The sequence below is a fragment of the Nilaparvata lugens genome, chromosome 1 (assembly GCF_014356525.2).
Source record: "Nilaparvata lugens isolate BPH chromosome 1, ASM1435652v1, whole genome shotgun sequence".
NCBI lineage: Eukaryota > Metazoa > Arthropoda > Insecta > Hemiptera > Delphacidae > Nilaparvata > Nilaparvata lugens.
Window position 1 is genome coordinate 94,863,928 of NC_052504.1, and position 20,906 is coordinate 94,884,833.

The 20,906-nt window shown below is 36.0% G+C and overlaps 1 protein-coding gene across 1 annotated transcript in view; it reads left to right on the plus strand.

The window, feature by feature from the left end:
* The window catches only part of LOC111055783 (leucine-rich repeat-containing protein 15), a 31,681-nt gene extending 11,534 nt beyond the window's left edge, over window positions 1–20,147 (plus strand). The window contains exon 2 of the mRNA XM_022343066.2: window positions 17,538–20,147. Within this exon, the coding sequence (XP_022198758.2) occupies window positions 17,549–19,735 (2,187 nt within the window). The 5' untranslated portion in view covers window positions 17,538–17,548 and the 3' untranslated portion in view covers window positions 19,736–20,147. The remainder of the gene's footprint in view (window positions 1–17,537) is intronic.
* The last annotated feature ends 759 nt before the right edge of the window (window positions 20,148–20,906 follow it).

Here is a 20,906-nt window from a genome sequence, read left to right on the forward strand (position 1 = left end):
TGGGGGAGCGAGGGTCGGCTTAATCTTTCAGCGCTCATGGCAGTCTGGACAGAGTATAATTGAACAATTACAATAACGCTGGAGACACACATGAGGTCTGCTATCTCTTCATAGTGAATGATTTAATAGAATCAACAGTAATTTGCAATTGAATAATCACATTTTCTCGAATTTAAAGCTTATTCTCAATTTTAGGTGAAAATGTTACTGAATATCAATTGTAGAGATTTTCATGCTCAATCTACTCCACTTGATTTTTTTTTTGTTTCAATTGTATCTGAAGCCTGATAATTGGGAATCTATCTGCATTGATGGGGCGGAGCTCCTGAAATTTTTACAGATATGGGACTTGTGGCAGTTGATAGAGCTTATCGATGACTATTTTAGGTATGAATTTGATCAAAATCGTTGGAGCCGTTTCCGAGAAAATCACGAAAAACCCTGTTTTTGACAACATTTTCGCCATTTTAGCCGCCATCTTGAATTGCATTTGATCGAAATTGTTCGTGTCGGATCCTTATAGTGAAAGGACCTTAAGTTCCAAATTTCAAGTCATTCCGTTAATTGGGAGATGAGATATCGTGTACACAGACGCACATACACTCATACACACACACACACACACACACACACACACACACACACCACACACACACACACACACACACACACATACAGACCAATACCCAAAAACCAGTTTTTTGGACTCAGGGGACCTTGAGACGTATAGAAATTTAGAAATTGGGGTACCTTAATTTTTTTCGGAAAGCAATACTTTCCTTACCTATAGTAATAGAGCAAGGAAAGTAAAAATCAGACTATAAAATCATTCATCATAAATCAGCTAACAAGTGATTACACAGATGTGTGGAGAAGGAGAAGCTAGTCTATTGCTGTATTTTCATAAGGTCTATAGTTTCAATCAGGTGGATGAGAATAACAGGTGGATTTCAATATTGTGGATGAGAATACTGCGTGAGGTCTACTGTTCACAGAACTACTAGTTTATAGGGAATGCTTAGCCTACAGTTTAAAGTGAATCTTTCTTTGGTGAAAATAGCAATGATTTCCATGAAGACGGAAGTTTTAAGTGCAGTACATATTTGATAAGACGAAAGATGGGATTTGTTAATTTATAAGGGATCAATATTTCTGTTTTGATAGTAATTAATATTCCAAGAATGTTCTAAAACTTCCTAATCTACCAACGAAAAAATCATTAAGAATGTCCCAGAACCTACCAATCAATGTTGAGACGTTTATACCTAGTTTTATATTTGTATTTATTAATTATAAATACTGACAATATTGCGTTGTAAAATCTAAATACCGGTACTTCACTATTAATCTCATCATAATATTAACCAGCGTATTTTTTAACGCTTTTTTTGGTATGCCAAATTTTTCTCAACACTATGAACCGTGAACCACATCATGTAGGTTACAAAGTTAAACTATGTATACGGTACCTAGGCTTTAGAATTTGTAAATACACACTTGTCAAATCATTCTAATATTAGTAGTGTATTTTCGCTTGTGAAATTGGTTCCCAACTTATTAATACCTTTTGAGACTTACGTTAACTTCATTTAAAATACCATTTATAAACTGATTAAACTCTTTTTCTCTGTTTGATGATCATGATAATGCATAATCGAATATTCAATAATCAATTAGGATAATAGAAGTGAGTTAAAAGGTATTGAAAACAGTTAACAGTTGCACCTGTTGTAGCAACACTTGCGTTTTGTTGGAGATTGTTGACCTCATACATTCGTCAATTCAGCTTATTTGCGGAAATAGGAAATTTTTTCCTATTTTTATGATATTGGTTGGGTTCTCTTTGATAGAATGTTATTGAGTAGAAACTTCTGCTTTTTTTTAACAGAAATCGTAATATTATTTAGTTTGGTCCTGTTCTAAAAGCTTTGTTCAACTCAATACAAATTCGAATCTTGACTTCCGACTGATTTTCTAGAACTAAGTTTACTTTGGTTCATGTTTTAATCAATTTTCATCTACAAAGCTGCTTACTCCAACATTAAGTAGATTAACATATAGGAAGGATATGCCTAGATTGATCAACATAGAATATTCCTCTTCTTGAATCTTCTTCTTCTTCTTCTTCTCTTCTTCTTCTTCTTCTGAATTTCTCCTTTCTTGGACGAGGCGGAATAAAGTACCCTCCTGTACGTAGACTGTTTAATATTTTACGCTTAATTGATGTGTTAGGCTAGTTTCACACTCATTCGGTTCGTTTCGTTTTCGCCAAATTCCGATAAGTGTTAAACGGTAATTCGGTTTGAATTCGGTACCGAATAGAAACCGCATAGAACCGAACGCCCACTTGACACTAATAAATTCCATCAGGTTTCAATTCGTTGCTAGCGAGAGGCTACTTTCACACACTTCCGTTCGGTTCGGTTCGATACGTTTTCGGCAAATTCCGATAAGTGTGAAACGATGATTCGGTTTGAATTCGGTACCGAATTGCAACCGTATAGCACCGAACGCCCCCTCGACACGAATAAGTTCCATTATATTCGAATTCGTTGCTAGGGAAACAGGAAAAAACAAAGTCTTTTACACACGCTTGCCTTTTTTGTTTATATTTTAACCTGATATCGTGATTATCTGTTTCAAAAATTTCCAAGTCAAAATCATATGGTCAATTCATTTCTGTTAGTTCACAGAAACATTTTTTCTCAATGAATAGTTTGCTAAAAAAATATGAAAGATATAAATTAAAACTTAGGGAGAATTTTTATTTATTTTTTTTCCACGAATATTACATGATTTCATCAATGGAGAGAAGAGATGAAGTTTTTTATACCATGTGTCAAAACAAGGAACAAATTTTCAATTTAAAAAATAATTTCTCTGAACTTCCAAAATTAACATAATCAAAAAGAAACTATTCAAATAATTCACAATTTTTAATTAACTTTAAAATTTTGTTGTTCAAGAAATAACATCTTACAATTTAACACCAACTGTTATATTTAAATATACCAGCATGAACTGTGAAAATCCAAACACAGCTGTGTTTGAGAAGAAAATACCTAAGTAGAACTGTACGAATTAAAACCTGACATGTATGAAAGCCTCATTCGTTTTTGGTAACGAGCCGAACCGAACCGAAAACGTACCGAACCGAATGAAACCGAAAGCGTGCGAAGCTAGCCTTACAAATCGTTAATGATGTCAGAAAAGCTGTGAGGCTGCTACCTGTAAAAGCTCTTGAAGAGATCTAAACCAGCTTCTTGCTGGCCTGCAGGTGCTCCAACCTCTTTCAGATTTCTTCTAAATGAATGAGGCTGACCACTCTTCCAATCATAAACGATCACCTGCTTGGCAAATAGCCTCATTACCGGTATTTTATGTAACAGAAGCAGTAGGCGCGCTTATTACTTGCTACAGGAGCCTCTCAGTACACTTCATGATAATATACGTCTACTCCTCTTATTTTGAAGAAAAAAATGTTAAGCTCCACATTAACTAGTAGTTCTGTGAACAGTAGACCTCGCGCAGTTATAAACAGCAGCCTCCTCTTATACTGTCCATCAGAGTAAATCCTGTCTGTATGTCGTGTCGGCGAGATATCGGTGTGGAAACGGCTAATGGCTGTTCGGCTTGGTGTATCAAAAATGCTAACAACAGAAGCTAATCTCCTTCAAGACATACTGGCAACAGGACAGCCCGAGTTCAAAGCAGAGAAAGTTCGAGAAAATACTATGTTATTAATAGTTATTAATTGCATGCGTTATTGCACGCAATCAATAGTTCATTTAATAGTGCATAAAAATTGCATTAAATGAGGCATGCAATTAATAGTCTACCCAGCTGCTGATTTTTTACCAAGTTACATTGAGATATTAGGGGTATTCACAATGTTGTTTTAGCCAGCTAAAGTGCTATTTGCTAACTCTGGATTGTGAACGCCCCATCTAAAACCATCTGCTATTAGGTAACTGCAGTAGCGATCCAAGCGGATAATTTGTGTAACTTAAAGTTAGTTTTAAAAAGTAAGATTATAAACATATGACTGCCGTTTCAACAGAGATAGCTAGAGTTAGCGGACTCAAACCTGCGCTATCTGCTATCTCGTCTGTTATTTTTTTTTCTAACGTAGCATTATAACATTGAGTTAACACAGACTTAGCAAATAGCTGGAGTTAGCGAATAGCTCGACTTAGCCAGCTAACTCCAACATTGTGAATACCCCTAATGAATTGCATGCGTCATGGCATGCAATTTATAATCCACTCGACAGCTGATTTATGATTCTGAATAATTCTATAGACTGATTTTTACTCTAATATTGGCGTATGAAGGAGGCTCCTTTTTTCCTTCTATATTATCCTTGAAATGCAAAATTTCCAAAAACCTTGTATATACGTCGACGCGCAATTTAAAAAGGAACATACCTGTCAAATTTCATGGAAATCTATTACCGCGTTTCGCCGTAAATGCGCAACATATAAACATTTAAATATAAGAGAAATGCTAAACCGTCGACTTGAATCTTAGACCTAACTTCGCTCGGTCAATTACAAATAGTGCAGTTCGCCAACATAGTGAATTCCAATACCCTGTACAGTCTACTCCAATAATGGATAAAAAAGTCTTAAATCACGTATGATAATTAATCATCAGGAAAAATAAACTCTTATTATTATTGTAATCAGTAGTGGTTTTCTATTTATTCCTTGCTATGAATTTCAATAACAAGAAACCAACAAGAGAAGTACCACTTCAACAACAAGAAATCAACTTTCGTGCTAACTTATACTAGTAGTTCTGTGAACAGTAGACCTCACGCAGTTTTCTCATCCACAAGTATCTAATGTCACCTGTTCTAGTTGATTCAGTTGAATCACAATTCACAGTTGAATCATAATTTACTCTTAAAAACTGTTATTTGTTTTCCCCAAGATCAAAAACTCACTTATGTTAATAAACTCATTTCACGTTTGAATTTGTATCCCATTTGATAATTTAACCAGTTCCGTGATAATCTTTTCATCTGATAAAAATATTTCTCAACTATTTTAAAATTATTTTTTTCAATCAAGAATATTATAATTTCTTCAGCATTAGGTAGTTCATTTAATCATTTTTTATTTTATTTTCAATCACCTATTAAATTTGTTTTTCAAATGTGAGAATATTGATACTGATGGGCACGCATCATTAAAAATATTGAAACCCTACCTTACAGAAATAGACACGGCCAGACATCTGTGTAATGCATGCAATGAATAATCCACTTGTCAGCTGATTGATTATGAATAATTCTATAGTCTGATTAATCCTATCTTCAAAGTAGACGATATATATATAGTGATATCAGAGTATGGAGGAATTCCTTTTCTTTTCATATCATCCTTAAAATGCAAAATTTCGAAAAACCTTGCGTTTACATGGACGTGCAGTTGAAAAAGGAATGAATATTCCTGACAAATCTCATCGAATTCTATCAAAGCGTTTGGCCGTAATCGCGTTACATACAGACAGACAAAAGAAAATCCGAGTTAAAACATAGACCTCACTACGTTCGGTCAATTATTGTAATCAGTAGTGGTTTTCTATTCATTCCTTGCTATCAACTTCAATAACAAGAAACCAACAAGAGAAGTATCACTCCAACAACAAGAAATCAACTTTTGTGCTAACTTATGTAATTGACCAAAAGAAATCTAATGCCGTGATGAAATTCTATTTTTAGAAGAATTCAAATTCTACAATATAATCCTATTTTAAAAGAATTTGATCGATTACTCTTATTTTTGTGGAATGGACCTTTGTAAGCCTTGTATATGAGTCAATGACAGGAAAGGTAATGAAGATCTTTAGATATTTTTAAACAGAAATCCAGTTCTAGGTTGTAACTCAAACTCAAATATTCATTTGAGATTTATTTCTTATTCAATATTTCAGTATTGAATTTTTACGAGGCTGCTAATATCCTTCACGTACATTATTAATGCTGATGCCTTTTATTTGAATACAAGCTTGTATTAGGAAATCTTTCCCTATACAAAGTAGGCCTACGCTAATTATGCCAAAGACACTTTATCCTCGTTTAGCAACTAGTCAACAAGAGATAATATTTAATTCCTAGAAGGTCATAAATTGTTGTAGCTACCTCATTTTGTTTACCTGTTTAGCCAGACGTTTGCTAAACAAGCATCATAAATAACATTATTTAATATAGCTTGCAATTTTGAATTGAGTCCGAGTGCACAAGAAAAGTCTTGGGCTCATTTAAGCCGGAGTTACATCAAAGTTATCAACAAAATGTTAATAACTCAATCCTTATAGATTCTATTAGATTGAACATGACTTATCATACACATGATGAACATATGTCATGTTCCGTTCAATTTAAATATCGGGGCACCGAGCTTCGCTTGTTATTTATTTATTGACTTTTGATAAACCGAACACAATTCTTTAAAATGATTGGGAAGTACTAATAGGCACAGCCCAAAACTGTTTCTTTCCCGAATTTTGATTTATACACTATAAATAGTCCAGAAAGTAGGTTATGTTCCATACACTTGAATTCAGGTTCAATTTTTTGTTCAAACATTTGAAAACAAAAAAAATATAATTTAGATTATATTCAAACCAAATTGAATAACAAAATAACACTCACTAATCACTTGAAATTGTCAAATAATGATCAACTTTGAAAATTATGATAATATATACTCTAGTTTAGGAGGATTATCATGTCATGTCAACAAATTAGATTATGTTGATCAAATCGATTAAATTGTCTAGCTAGATAAAATTTCTCGCTGATTGATTATGATTACACAGCTAGAAATAATTCTGTCTCTCTCCCACACAGTCACACGCATCTTCTGTTATCGAGAGACGACGAAATTATCATCTGTTTTCCAAGGATGAATTATCCTTGTAATGTCGTTCAGCGAGTTTTCCAAAGAATGATACCTAGTGCAGTTGAATCTTTATATCATAAACCTACTATGTTCCAAATTTCGTAAAAATCGTTAGAGCCGTTTTCGAGATCCGTAAAACATAAATAACCAGATATAAAAATAACCAGATATATAAATATAGAAATTGCTCGCTTAATATAATAGGATAGAATCTATAAGGACGGAAAAATAAACATTTTGTCAATAACTTTAGTGTAAACGCAGCATTAGGTGTCATCCTCATAAAAACGAAGCTCTTTATTCTAGAAGCTACTTAGTTGTTCTGGATAGACGTGTGTTGTAGGTTTTTGAACTTGGTTGACTGTAGAGTCATTTGGTGGATTTCTAGTATTCAGGCTTCGAGTGCGTATTGAACAAATTATCGTGCGTGGCTCAACATGTGTAGAATAGAAGACATAACGGACTGGCTCAGTCATTTGTTTTCTTTGTCTGCCAGATACTTCCGTTTCAGGACACTGGATTTCTGTATGTCCAGGTGCTCAATCCACACCCATCCGGCGCGATCATTCAATAATAATTTACAATCATTAACAATTTGATCTTCAAGTTACAAGCTCTCATAATAAAACTGTAGCAAGACTAACTTTACACGGCAATGTCCTTACAACCTCTCATATAAGCCAGTTAACTCAAGATGTCCATGTACAGTGTATGTGAGCCTTTTTTCTTTACCACAGGTCTTCTACAGTGGTCAGGGCTATATTTATCCTATTCTATTAAACGAGCGATCTCTGTTTATATGTTTCTATTTCACTGGATCTCGAAAACGGCTCTAACGATTCTCACGAAATTCAGAACATAGTAGGTTTATAATAGAAGAATTCGATTGTACACTAGGTCTCATCCCTGGGAAAACTCGCTGAAGGACATAAAAAGGATAATTATTATTCATCATTGGAAAAACAGCTGATAATAATATTATTTCGTCGTCTGTTGATGATGGAAGTGAGTGAGCGAGTTCATGTGTGTGGGACTGTGTCAAAATTATGACTCAGCTGTTGAACTTTTGTAATCATTCAATCAGGTACTTAGTGCCGGCTGTAAAAAAGCTGGGCTATTTTCAATCCTGATTAATTCCAGTAGATCCATCTTTTAGAAATGGTCTTCTCTGATTTGGTTCACGTGGAGTTAATCAGGATTAAAATTTAACGGGCTTTTGTGCAACTGGGCTTTGTGGGGGAAAGTTTTTGCATTTCTCTGGGAATTAATCTCAATTTACTGTGATCAGATAGAACATTTCTGTATGAACTATGAATGTTATTATAATTTCTTCTTTCGTAATAAATTTGTAATGCTTTTGTACTCCATAGTGAAGCTCGGTCCCCGATATTTATATCTAACAATACAACACTACATTTCAAAATACTACATTCACTTAGTATGTGGACTTGGTATATGTGTTTACTACATACTAAGTACTACATTTTTCGGCCATCAAAGTCTTCGTGATTTTTCTCCAAAAACAAATTTTTTCAAACATAGAATTCTCAAAAATATTCATAAAACTTCCCGGTGGTTCGGAGTCCACCTAAAACTGTAGCTACTCATCTCCCAGTATCATCCGTATCATAACCCTCCCACAAACCTAGAGCTAATGTGAGCATCATCCTCAGCAAATAAAGTATAATAGTCTTCAGCAATAAAGTATAAAATATCGGGGACCGAGCTTCACTATGGAGTACAAAAGCATAAACAATTTATTACGAAAGAAGAAATTATAATAAAATCATACAGAAATCACAGTAAATTGAGATTAAATCCAGAGGAATGCAAAAAAATCTCTCTCAAAAGCATGTTAAATTTTAATCCTGATTAATTTCACGTGAACCAAATCAGAGAAGACCATTTCAAAAAGATGGATCTTGTGGAATTAATCAGGATTGAAAATAACCCGGCTTTTTTGCAACCGGCATCAAGTACCTGATTGAATGACTACAAAAGTTCAACAGCTGAGTCATAATTTTGTTTCAGTCCCACACACATGCACTCGATCACTCACTCACTTCCATCATCAACAGACGACGAAATTAACTGCTGTTTTTCCATGGATGAATAAATCCTTTTAATGTCCTTCAGCGAGTTTTCCCAGAGATGAGACCTAGTGTAATAGAATTTTTATATTATAAACCTACATGTTCTGAATTTCGTGAGAATCGTTAGAGCCGTTTTCGAGATCCGGTGAAATACAAACATATAAACAGAAATTGCTCGTTCAATAGTATAGGATAATTTCTGATGACGATGATGTTAAATTATCACTGTAATCTAAGTTCAATCCACATTTAATCAGTCGTTAATAACAAATTGTGGCACATTAGCAACGTACAAGTCACATTATTCCCTTATCAATTATGCTCTCACACTACCTATCTTGAAACGCTACGTAGTCAATTAAACTGTTTAACGCCGTTCAATTAAACTGTTAATTTAAACGTTCAATTAAACTGTTAATTTAAACGTTCAATTAAACCGTTAATTTAAATGTTCAATTAAACTGTTAATTTAAACGGTCAATTAAACTGCTAATTTAAACGTTCAATTAAACTGTTTAACGCCGTTCAATTAAACTGTTTAACGCCGTTGAATTAAACTGTTAATTTAAACGTTCAATTAAACGCCAGCGAGTCCTATAGTGAGGTCCTCGTTATAATGGAAGTATTTGATTAACATTGGTGTTGCTATCCTTTTCTATCATTCAACAATGCAGACAGCGCTATCCTTTTCTAGTTTTTCAAGGCTGCCAGATCGTTTTTCAACTATTTGTACATTTATAATTTATTAACAAAATATCCAATCTCAATCATATCAATTTATTAAATTAAAAATATATTTTTTGACTAATAAAATTATATAATCAATGAACAGTTAATACTACATCAGATAAACCGGTATCAGCTATCCTCTATAGAATTCACTGACGAGGCAGAGAATCGGCAACACTGTTCTCCTATCTTTCTTCTCTGCTTGAATTAAAAATATTCATTATTTTTCATTCAATAAGAATAATTACCACAATATCAACTTCTCAACTACAAAAAGAGTTTCTTCTCTGCCATTATAACGTGGTCCTCTCACTATGGTCATAGTTAGAGTCCTTCAATAAATGTGTTTACAAATTAATGATGTTATAATTATAATCAAATAATGTAATAAACAACCAATCTTATAATCTTGTGATAGATAATATTCTAATAGGGATTTAATGACAGTAGGTAAATGACAATAGGATTACACTTTCTCAGATAAAGCGCTACAATAGTATAGTGAAAGATAATAGAAATAAAGAAGCATATGCCATATTTTTTTATGATACTAAATATATCTTATTTTATATAATGGAGATTTATCTGTATATATAAAAGCGAAATGACACTCACTCACTCACTCACTCACTCGCAGAACTAAAAATCTACCGGACCAAAAACGTTCAAATTTGGTAGATATGTTCAATTGGCCCTTTAGAGGCACACTAAGAACGGATTTGGAAAAATTTCCAAAGATACGCCCAAAATTAGCGTTTTTCCAGCGTTTTTTGCTTTTTCTCTGATTTATCGAGAACAAATGAACAGAAATTGTTCAAATTTAGTACAGAAGCTAAGCTAGGGTGCAATAATGTTGTGTTAGAAGGAATTTGAAATAACGTCAAAGATACGCCCAAAATTAGCGTTTTTCCAGCGTTTTTTGCTTTTTCTCAGATTTATCGAGAACAAATGAACAGAAATTGTTCAAATTTAGTACAGAAGCTAAGCTAGGGTGTAATAATGTTGTGTTAGAAGGAATTTGAAGTAACGCAAAGATACGCCCAAAATTAGCAGTTTTTTGCGTTTTCTCAGTTCTTTCATCAAGTAATAGACAGAAAATGTTCAAATTTGGTACAGAGGTATAGCTAGGGTCTAAAAATTTTGTGATGAGGTGACTTTAATATTTCATCAAAGATACGCCCAAAATCAGCGTTTTTCTCAGCTTTTCTGCGTTTTCTCAGTACTTTGACTTCCTGATGGAATGAAGCATGCTCAAATGAGAAATGCAGGCGAGCGAAGCGAGCCCGCTGATCTCATTCTTGGACGATCCAGTCGTGGGTCCAGGGGGCGGAGCCCCCTGGCTAGACGGATATGGCGAAGCGAAACGAGCCTGACAGCTAGTGATATTATATAATATTTATGACCGAGCGAAGTGAGGTCTAAATGTGCGTACAGATTTACGCGCCGCGAACATGAGCAAATCACTTTTAATCAGCTGATGCCAAGCTTTTTATATCTGTATCTTACCGTTTCTGTAAAAATACAGATATAGTCAGCTGATTAAAAGTGAATTGCTCATGTTCGAGGCGCGTATATCTGTACGCACCTTAAGATTCAAGTCGACGATTTGGCATTTCTCTTAATGTTTGAATGTTTATATGTTGCGCATTTTCGGCGAAGCGCGGTAATAGATTTTCATGAAATTTGACAGGTTGTTCATTTTTTAATTGTGCGTCGACGTATATACAAGGTTTTTTGGAAATTTTGCATTTCAAGGATAATATAAAAGGAAAAAGGAACCTCCTGCATACGCCAATATTAGAGTGAAAATCAGACTATAGAATTATTCATCATAAATCAGCTGACAAGTGATTACACAGATGTGTGGAGAAGCCAGTCTATTGCTGTATTTCCATAAGGTCTATAGTTTCAATCAGGTACTTGTGGATGAGAATACTGCGCGAGGTCTACTGTTCACAGAACTACTAGTATCTTTGGTGTTAGGTTTGGAAGAATTACATTAGAAAAAAGTCCTTCAAACTATCCGTTGTTCATTTTGGCATTGTAGGCTCATTGAAATTTCCTTGCTCGTTGTTGAGCCGCCTTTGTATATTTGCGATGTGACTGCCTGGTCGGTCTCACAATATGGACTCAGGCCTACTATAGTGAGGTTTTGCTATCCTTGTCTATCATTCGACAAAGCCGGTGGTACTATCCTTTTCTAGGTCCACAACGATGCCAATTATGTTTTTGACAGTGTAGAAATATAATTATTCAATGCAGAGAATCGGCATCGCTATTCTCCTATCTTTATCTACTGCCATTATAACGTGGACCTCACTATAGCGTGTGCCAATGCTTTTCAATTTATTCAAACTACATTCCCGTACCTTCTTCTGCATTATCTTTTTCTTGCTATTCCATTCTTCCTGGCCGATCGCTGTTCGTGCTTTGAAACTGAATGCACATGTGTGATCTGATCGCATCTTCCTCCTCGCACTTCACCTTCTTCTTCTTCTTCTTCTTCTTCTTCTTCTTCTTCTTCTTCTTCTTCTTCTTCTTCTTCTTCTTCTTTTTCTTCTTCTTCTTCTTCTTCTCTTCTTCTTCTTTTTCTTCTTTTTCTTCTTTTTCTTCTTCTTCTTCTTCTTCTTCTTCTTCTTCTTCTTCTTCTTCTTCTTCTTCTTCTCTTCTTCTTCTTCTTCTTCTTCTCTTCTTCTTCTTCTTCTTCTTCTTCTCTTCTTCTTCTTCTTCTTCTCTCCAACCTGAATGGTTGACAATATTCGAATTACATGTACAGTAAAGCTGCGTTTACACACCTAAGTTATTAACATAATGTTAATAAGTTGATCCTTATAGATTCTATTAGATTGAACATAACTTATCATACGAACATGATGAACATATGTGTTTGAGGGTCAGTTGATTCTGAAAAAAAGAACAAAAAATCATATAACAAAACCAATTTTCTAAAATCATCTTTATTGGTTCTTCAACAACAATCTGACTTAGAACCAACTGCCGCTCAAACTCAGTTTTCATTTTTGGTTAATTTGGGCCCAAATGTTTTTTTACAAAAACTGCATTACAATATACCCAAAGGCCAATTGAGCTCTCACACGTATGACCCATTGTATTCACGAATCAGCTCATTCCGTAATTGTAAAACGTCACAATTCATTGTCAATCATGATTTCGTTATTCCTAATTTGCAAATGACCGTTACATGGAATTTCGTGCCAGTCCTTTTCACAGGCAGTGAATCATTCACGAACCCTGCACTATGCAGACACTATTGAAGTCGTTTTAGAGGTTACTAAGCAATTGAGTGAGTGAAGTTTATAGTATGCAAGCCCGTCTTGAGCTTCTTCTTCTTCTTCTTCTTCTTCTTCTTCTTCTTCTTCTTCTTCTTCTCCTTCACATCTTTCTCCTTCTCGAGCCTCTTTCCTCCTTTTTTTCCGCATCTTCTCTGCTCCTGTACCTCTTCTTCTTTACTTCTTCTTCTTCTTCTCATTCTTTTTCATCTTCTTCTCCTTCTCGAGCCTCTTTCCTCCTTTTGTTCCTCATCTTCTCTGCTCCTGTACCTCTTCTTCCTTACTTCTTCTTTTTTTTTCTTCTTCTTCTTCTTATTCTTCTCCACATCTTTCTCCTTCTCGAGCCTCTTTCCTCCTTTTGTTCCACATCTTCTCTGCTCCTGTACCTCTTCTTCCTTACTTCTTCTTCTTCTTTTTCTTCTTCTTCTTTTCTTATTCTTCTCCACATCTTTTTCCTTCTCGAGCCTCTTTCCTCCTTTTGCTCCACATCTTCTCTGCTCCTGTACCTCTTCTTCCTTACTTCGTCTTCTTCTTTTTCTTCTTCTTCTTCTTCTTCTTCTTCTTCTTCTTCTCCTTCTCCAGATCTTTCTCCTTCTCGAGCCTCTTTCCTTCTTTTGTTCGCATCTTCTCTCCTCCTATACCTCTTCTTCTATACTTCTTTTACCTTTCTTCTTCTTCTTCTTGCTCTTTTCTTCTTCATCTTCTGCTTTTATTTCTTTTCCATCTTCTTCTGCTGCTTACCTGGCATTCTATCAAAAGACAAATACCTAACTTCAGTGCTTGCAGATACAGTAGATTGATCTTAAACAATTCAAGGTGAACTGCAATCCGACTCAAGCTTCAACCATTCAAAGAAAGGATCTTATTGATGAGAAGCAACAGAATTAAATTCATAAATCTTTTTTTAGAATGATAACTGCAGTTATTGCTTATTATTTGAGCACTCTAATTGAACAAACCACAGTGATAACGTCTGTGATGTATAAATTTATCACTATCGCATATATTTTATTTGGTTGAATTCTCTTAGGTCTGGATCTAATTGACAGTTTCAATCAATAACAAATACATCTACAGATGGAAATAAATTGGAGATTGTATTTGTTCAAATACTAATTAATAAATAATTATCATTAAACGAAAATCCCAATCAAATGCTGTAAATCACCCCGAATTTCCATCTAGCTGTCTACCCTGTTGTCAATATATTTGCAGTAGCAGAAGTCTTCGGGGTAATATAGAGCATTTAATTCGGATTTTCGTTAAATAATAATTATTCATTAATTAGCATTTGAACAAATGAAACTTCCAGTTTATTTCCATCTGTAGTCTGGGTGGCCGCTATGGCTTTGTGTAAAATGAGCGCTGCTATCCAGAGATTGTCAGTTTGGTTCAAGGGTAATCATTCCTGACCGGCAATTAGGAGGTACTGGGTTCGATTCCCGGGCTGACAAATATTTTTTGTATTCAGAGATTGTCAGTTTGGTTCAAGGGTAATAATCATTCCTGACCGGCAATTAGGAGGTACTGAGTTCGATCCCGGGCTGACAAATATTTTTTGTATAGTAGCGCTCGTCGAATTTCCATCTAGCAGTCTACCCTGTTGTCAATATTTGCAGTAGCAGAAGTCTCGGGGTGATTTACAGCATTTAATTGGGATTTTCGTTTAATAACTAGTAGTTCTGTGAACAGTAGACCTCACGCAGTATTTTCATCCACAACTACCTGATTGAAACTGTAGACCTTATGGAAATACAGCAATAGACTGGCTTCTCCACCCATCTGTGTAATCCACTTGTCAGCTGATAAATATGTTCTATAGTATAGAGTGTATTATTATGTTCTTGTTCTATAGTCTGATTTTTACTCTAACATTGACGTATGAAGGAGGCTCCTTTTTCCTTTTATTTTATCCTTAAAATGCAAAATTTCAAAAACTTGATATACAATTTAAAAAGGAACATACCTGTCAAATTTCATGGAAATCTATTACCGCGTTTCGCCGTAAATGCGCAACATATAAACATTCAAACATTAAGAGAAATGCCAAACCGTCGACTTGATTCTTAGACCTCATTTCGCTCGGTCAATAATTTAAAATACATCCTTGTTCGCTCATTTCAATTCAATAATTTACTTTTGTAATATTTTTCTTCTGCTATAGTTCATAACATTCCATTTGAGCAGCTTCAAATCATTCTTTAGAGTTGAAGTAAAACAATCTCATAACAGAGTGTTCTACAGACTCTCTAGGAAAACTTATTTGAACTTATTCCTCTTTTATAAAAGAGGAATCTTGACTTGAAAATAATTTGAATCACGTTACTTTAAATGCAACGTCGACTTTTCATAAATTCAGTAGGTACTATCATAGAGAAACAATAACATAAGTAGATATCTCATGGTATAGGACGTTTCTGTCGCAACTTTTACTGTTATCTCAAGCCGATAGTCCACGTAGTTCTTTCCTGTGAAGCTGTGTGACACTGGTAGTCTCTCATACTGTGCTGTTCATACACTCTCACCTCAACAAAACAGTAAAAATCTACAATAATCGACAGTAATCGGCTTGATATAACAGTAAAAGTTGCGACATAAATGCCCTATGCCATGGATATCTACATATGCTATTGTTTATCTATGGTACTTTATAGTAGAGCTTAATCGCTCTTATCACTTGATAATAGCTTGATCGCTTAATCGATAATATATTATTATCGGGAGTAGGATTTGACAGTAGGCCTATTTGTTATGAACAAGTGATATATCAAAATAAATATTAAAAACAAATTGTCGTGAAATGAAGTTCATTTTTATTTTCTCAAGGTTTTTCCTCCAGAACTATTACTCTTTGGGAAAAGAACTGATTTAGTTTCAGTCACAACATAATCGGTTATGATGATATGATCACGGAGGAAAACGGTAGGGGTCATGAAATGTGTGCGCATTGGCCAGCCAGCTAGATTACGTTATCGCCACCATCCGAGGTTTTTAACACCTATTGGCAATTTATGAACTTATTGTTAAAAACAGATGATTCTATATAAAATGACGTCAGCTACACCGGAAATTAAGCACAAACATGCGCGTGAAACCTACCGTCTTCTTAATGACCGAGCGAAGAGAGGTCTAAGATTCAAGTCGACGGTTTGGCATTTCTCTTAATGTTTAAATGTTTATATGTTGCGCATTTACGGCGAAACGCAGTAATAGATTTTCATGACATTTGACAGGTATGTTCCTTTTTTAATTGCGCGTCGACGTATATACAAGGTTTTTGGAAATTTTGCATTTCAAGGATATATGAAAGGAAAAGGAGCCTCCTTCATACGCCATATTAGAGTAAAAATCAACTATAGAATTATTCATCATAAATCCTCTGAAAAGTTTTATTACACAGATGTGTGGAAAAGCTAGTCTATTGCTGTATTCCATGAAGTCTATAGTTTCATCCGGTACTTGTGGATGAGAATACTGTTCACAGAACTACTAGTATATGCCGTGGATGTGATTTCACTGTATTTAACACTGAACAACTGAACTACCTTAAGTGGCTCTGTGAACGATATCAATCAGCATTCTGGCAATAAAAAACAAATATAAATCGTTGAGGGGTGCCCCACCCCAAGCTTATGGACGCGCCCCCCTGAAATCACAAAAAAATCCTTGGTTTAGAAACCCAAGTAAAGTCTTCGACAGTGTAGTCATTCTAAGCATAGCTGACCTATTTTTTGAGACCCACCAAAATTTGATTTTGAGCCCCCCAAGAATTTCAAGGGCGCGGTCTGTATCCAAGACCACCCCCTCCATGTGGGCAGCCCTGATTTATTAATGAACATTGAATAGGAACAGCTGAAAAACACATTATTTTTTGTGTAAGCAGTTCGTAAGCTGCGTTTACACCAAAGTTACTAACAAAATGTTAATAACTTAATCCTAAGCTGCGTTTACACCAAGTTATTAACATTTTGTTAATAACTTAATCCTTATAGATTGAACATAACTTATCATACACATGATGAACATATCTATTTACAGATTCTATTAGTTTTTTTGTCTAATGGAAGTTGATATTGTGGTATATTCATTGAATGAAAGACTAAGAAATTGTCAAAAACCACAGATTTATTGATACTTGAAAATTTCTAAGTATCAATGAATGTGTGGTTTTTGACAATTTCCTAGTCTTTTTCATTCAAGATTAGATTGATCCTTACAGATTCTATTAATTAATCTTTACTTAATCCTTACAAATTCTATTAGATTGATCGGAACTTGACAAACACATATGTTCATCATGTATATGATAAGTTATGTTCAATCTAATAGAATCTATAAGGATTAAGTTATCAACATTTTGTTAATAACTTTGGTGTAGACGCAGCTTTATGCTTCAATAAAAACGAAATGTTCATTTGGTTTTCATGGTAACTTGTAGTTTCCACGCATGTTTTAAATGACTGTATCTCAAAAATGTTTTTATCTAACAAGGAAATATGTTTTGTTTGTTGCAGCCTGTGTGAAGATGGACCTGAAACAAGTACTAGTGGTGCTGCTGCACGTCTACGCAGCTCTGGCTTTCGACTGTCCCTCGAGCTGCGTGTGCCGCAAGGCTGAGGTGGGCGGATACGTGGCACAGTGCTCCAGACTCAACGAAAACCAACGATTCTCCAACTACATCCAGCATCTCACCATCACCGACCTCGACCCTCGATCCAAGTTCGTCCTCGACAAGGACATCTTCACCAAGGTCAACCTCGAGGAGCTCAACACCCTCACAATTGTCAACACCACCCTCAGCGCCATCAACCCTTCCATCTTCAACGGCCTCGACAAACTGCGCAATGTCGACCTGTCCAACAATGCCATCTCGTTCATCCACCCGGACACATTCAAGAACAACACCAACCTGGAGCTGCTGTCTCTCAGTGGAAACCCTCTGCAGCATCTTATCGGCTCAGCATCCAACACCAAACAAGACTACTTCCTCTATTCCCCGTCTCTCAGTGAGATCGACCTCTCAAATTGTAACATTCAACACTTACGTCCAGATCTATTCAACGAGTTGCCAAGTCTCATCAACTTGAACCTAGCTTCAAACAACATCAAAGATATCAAACCAAAACTATTCGAGAAAATCGAGTACGTTGAAGAGATTGACCTCTCCGGCAACGAGCTCACTCATATCAAACCCAATCTCTTCGATTTTGTCTCAGATGTCAGTGTTCTAAACCTATCCAACAACTCCCTTGAGTCTTTCGACAACATTGAGGTGATTGGTTTAGAGGAGCTTGATTTGAGTTTCAACAAGTTTAGAACTGTGCAGGCTGAGACTCTCGATGGAGTGCAAGATTTGAGGGCATTGAACTTTTCGCACAACGAAATTATTATAATTTCGGAGGACACATTCGACAGTGTGACAAAGCTGCGTCACTTAGACCTCTCTTACAACCAACTCCAAGGCCCTCTCTCTCAAAATATGTTCGTATCCATTCCCGAACTCGAAACCCTCTCACTGTCCAACAACGTGGAGTTGAGAGTTTTTGGACCGTTTGTTGGATATTTTGGAAGTTTGTACACTCTGGACCTCTCATTATGTGGTATCAGAATGCTGACCGTAGATAGTTTCAATAAAATGGAAAGTATTTCAACTTTGAACCTGAGTGGCAACGAGCTGACTGACATTGCTGAGAAAACTTTCAACTCAATCCCATCAGTGACGAGCATCGACTTATCTGACAATAACCTGCAGATTTTGCACGAGAACTTGTTCAGTGCGAATAGAGACTTGGAGAAGCTGTATCTGTCAGGCAACAAGCTCCATCACATGCCTGCAAGAATGTTCAAACCCATTCCCAATCTGGACGTATTGGACGTTCATAAGAACCGATTGACTTACCTGTGGAACATGGATGAGACCAAGTACATGAAAGATAACAAGATTCTAAGCGAGTTGACTTATTTGAATCTTGAAGAGAACCGATTCAAGACCCTCCACAAGCACAACTTCGAGAGTTTGGTCAGTTTGAAAGCGTTGGATATTTCCAAGAATCAGCTGCAGTGCGATCAGCACATCAACTACTTGATGCAGTGGTTGATTACTAGCAAGGTGACTCCTATCAGGTACCTGGGCAAATCTAGTGTTGACATGCAGAAGGAGCATGCCGAGTTACATTGGGGAGATATGTTGTCGAAAATATGTTTCAGAAGGGAAGACCTCATTCCGTCTCAATCACTGGACCAACCAACGGGAGCTGATGGTTTGGACGCCTTTGATGCTGATGACGATTTCAAATTCAGCACCGCTTTCCCCAAATTCACCCAAGACTTCCCCCTCAACAAAACACACGCGATCTATGTGGAATCCAGAGTGTTCGGTAACGAGAACATCATCTACTCCTGGCCGATCCTGCCAATCCTGGTTTGTGGTCTCTGTGTCCTGCTAGTGATCATCAACGTGACAGCCCTTCTCCTCTACAGATCTGGTAGAAGCTACAGGTCGGTGTCACTGAGCCCCAGATTCGATTCCCCGTTCAAGAGCCAAATGAGAGTCAGACACAATACGGGATCTCTGTATCACAAGTTGTATGAAGAGTGCAGCGTGCCTAAAGACAAGCCAATTGTCAAAAATAACGTAGACTTGCCAAAAATCTTCGAAAAGAAACTTACCCTCATCACCACAAACTCTAGCAAGGGTGAAGATATGGTTTAATATATCAAGCAAAGAACTAAACCAATCTACTTTGCAGCTATTTCTAAACTATAATCTACTCTTTTCTTTCCACTAATGTAGAGTAATAATGTACTGTAGCAAGAAACATAATTGATAATAATTATTAATCATTTATCAGTTCTCTAGAATATAAGATAACCGCCAGACAACATTCTATTGTTTCAAGGACAATTATTTTTTAGTTTAACTTACTGTATTTCAAATTTATAAAAACTTTCATATCATTTCATGTTTTTAAAATTATTACAAATGTGATATTAATGTATTTTTAAATATTTTAAGACCATGATTACTTGAATGCCAGAGAGTGCTTTATTGCTAGCAATTTCATAACTTTGTGTAACTCATAGTGACTTAAAATGGTTATTAAAATAGTTGTAGATAAATATTACTTGAGTGTGTTATTTTTCCTACTTCTCATGTTTAAAATTGTCATCTCAGTCTCTTCAAATGCGCATTATATGAGACACTATTCTCTACCAGGTTGCAACCTGGAGGTTCAGGTCCAACCTAGACAAAGATCTCCATTAATCCTAAAGCTGCGTACACATATTGGCGCTTCCAACCCGCACCGAGCACGCACCTCCCTCGTACCGCCCTCGTACCACCATCGAACCACAGTCGCTCCGCCCACGCACCCATCATGAACGTTACGGAAGATGTTAGATCTTCTCGCGTTCCCCGGTCGAACCACTGTTGCTCGCCGGTCGATCATCAATCGCTCTGCTGGAGTGACGTTCGGTTGCGGAGCAGAGCGACAGTCTGTACGCACCTTTATAATTCATATGATTAGTGTGGACGGCTTATCCAAGATTAGAGTACCTAGATCCCGATTGATGCAAACATGGGTACTAATTCCTCTATGCTCAGGCCCGCCGCAAAGTAGACCCACGTCAATCCACGAAAAGGAACCGACGCCGTGAAATGTTTTGTAAACCATTGCAAGGCTTTTCCAGACATCTTTTTAAAGTAAATTCGTATGGCTTTCACGCCGTGGGATGTTTTGTAAACCATTGCTAGGCTTCTCCAGATATCTGTGTAATACATGCATTGAATAATCCACTTGTCAGCTGATTGATTATGAATAATTCTATAGCAATGGTTTGCAAAACATCCCACGGCATGGGTTGCTTTTCATGGATTAGCGTGG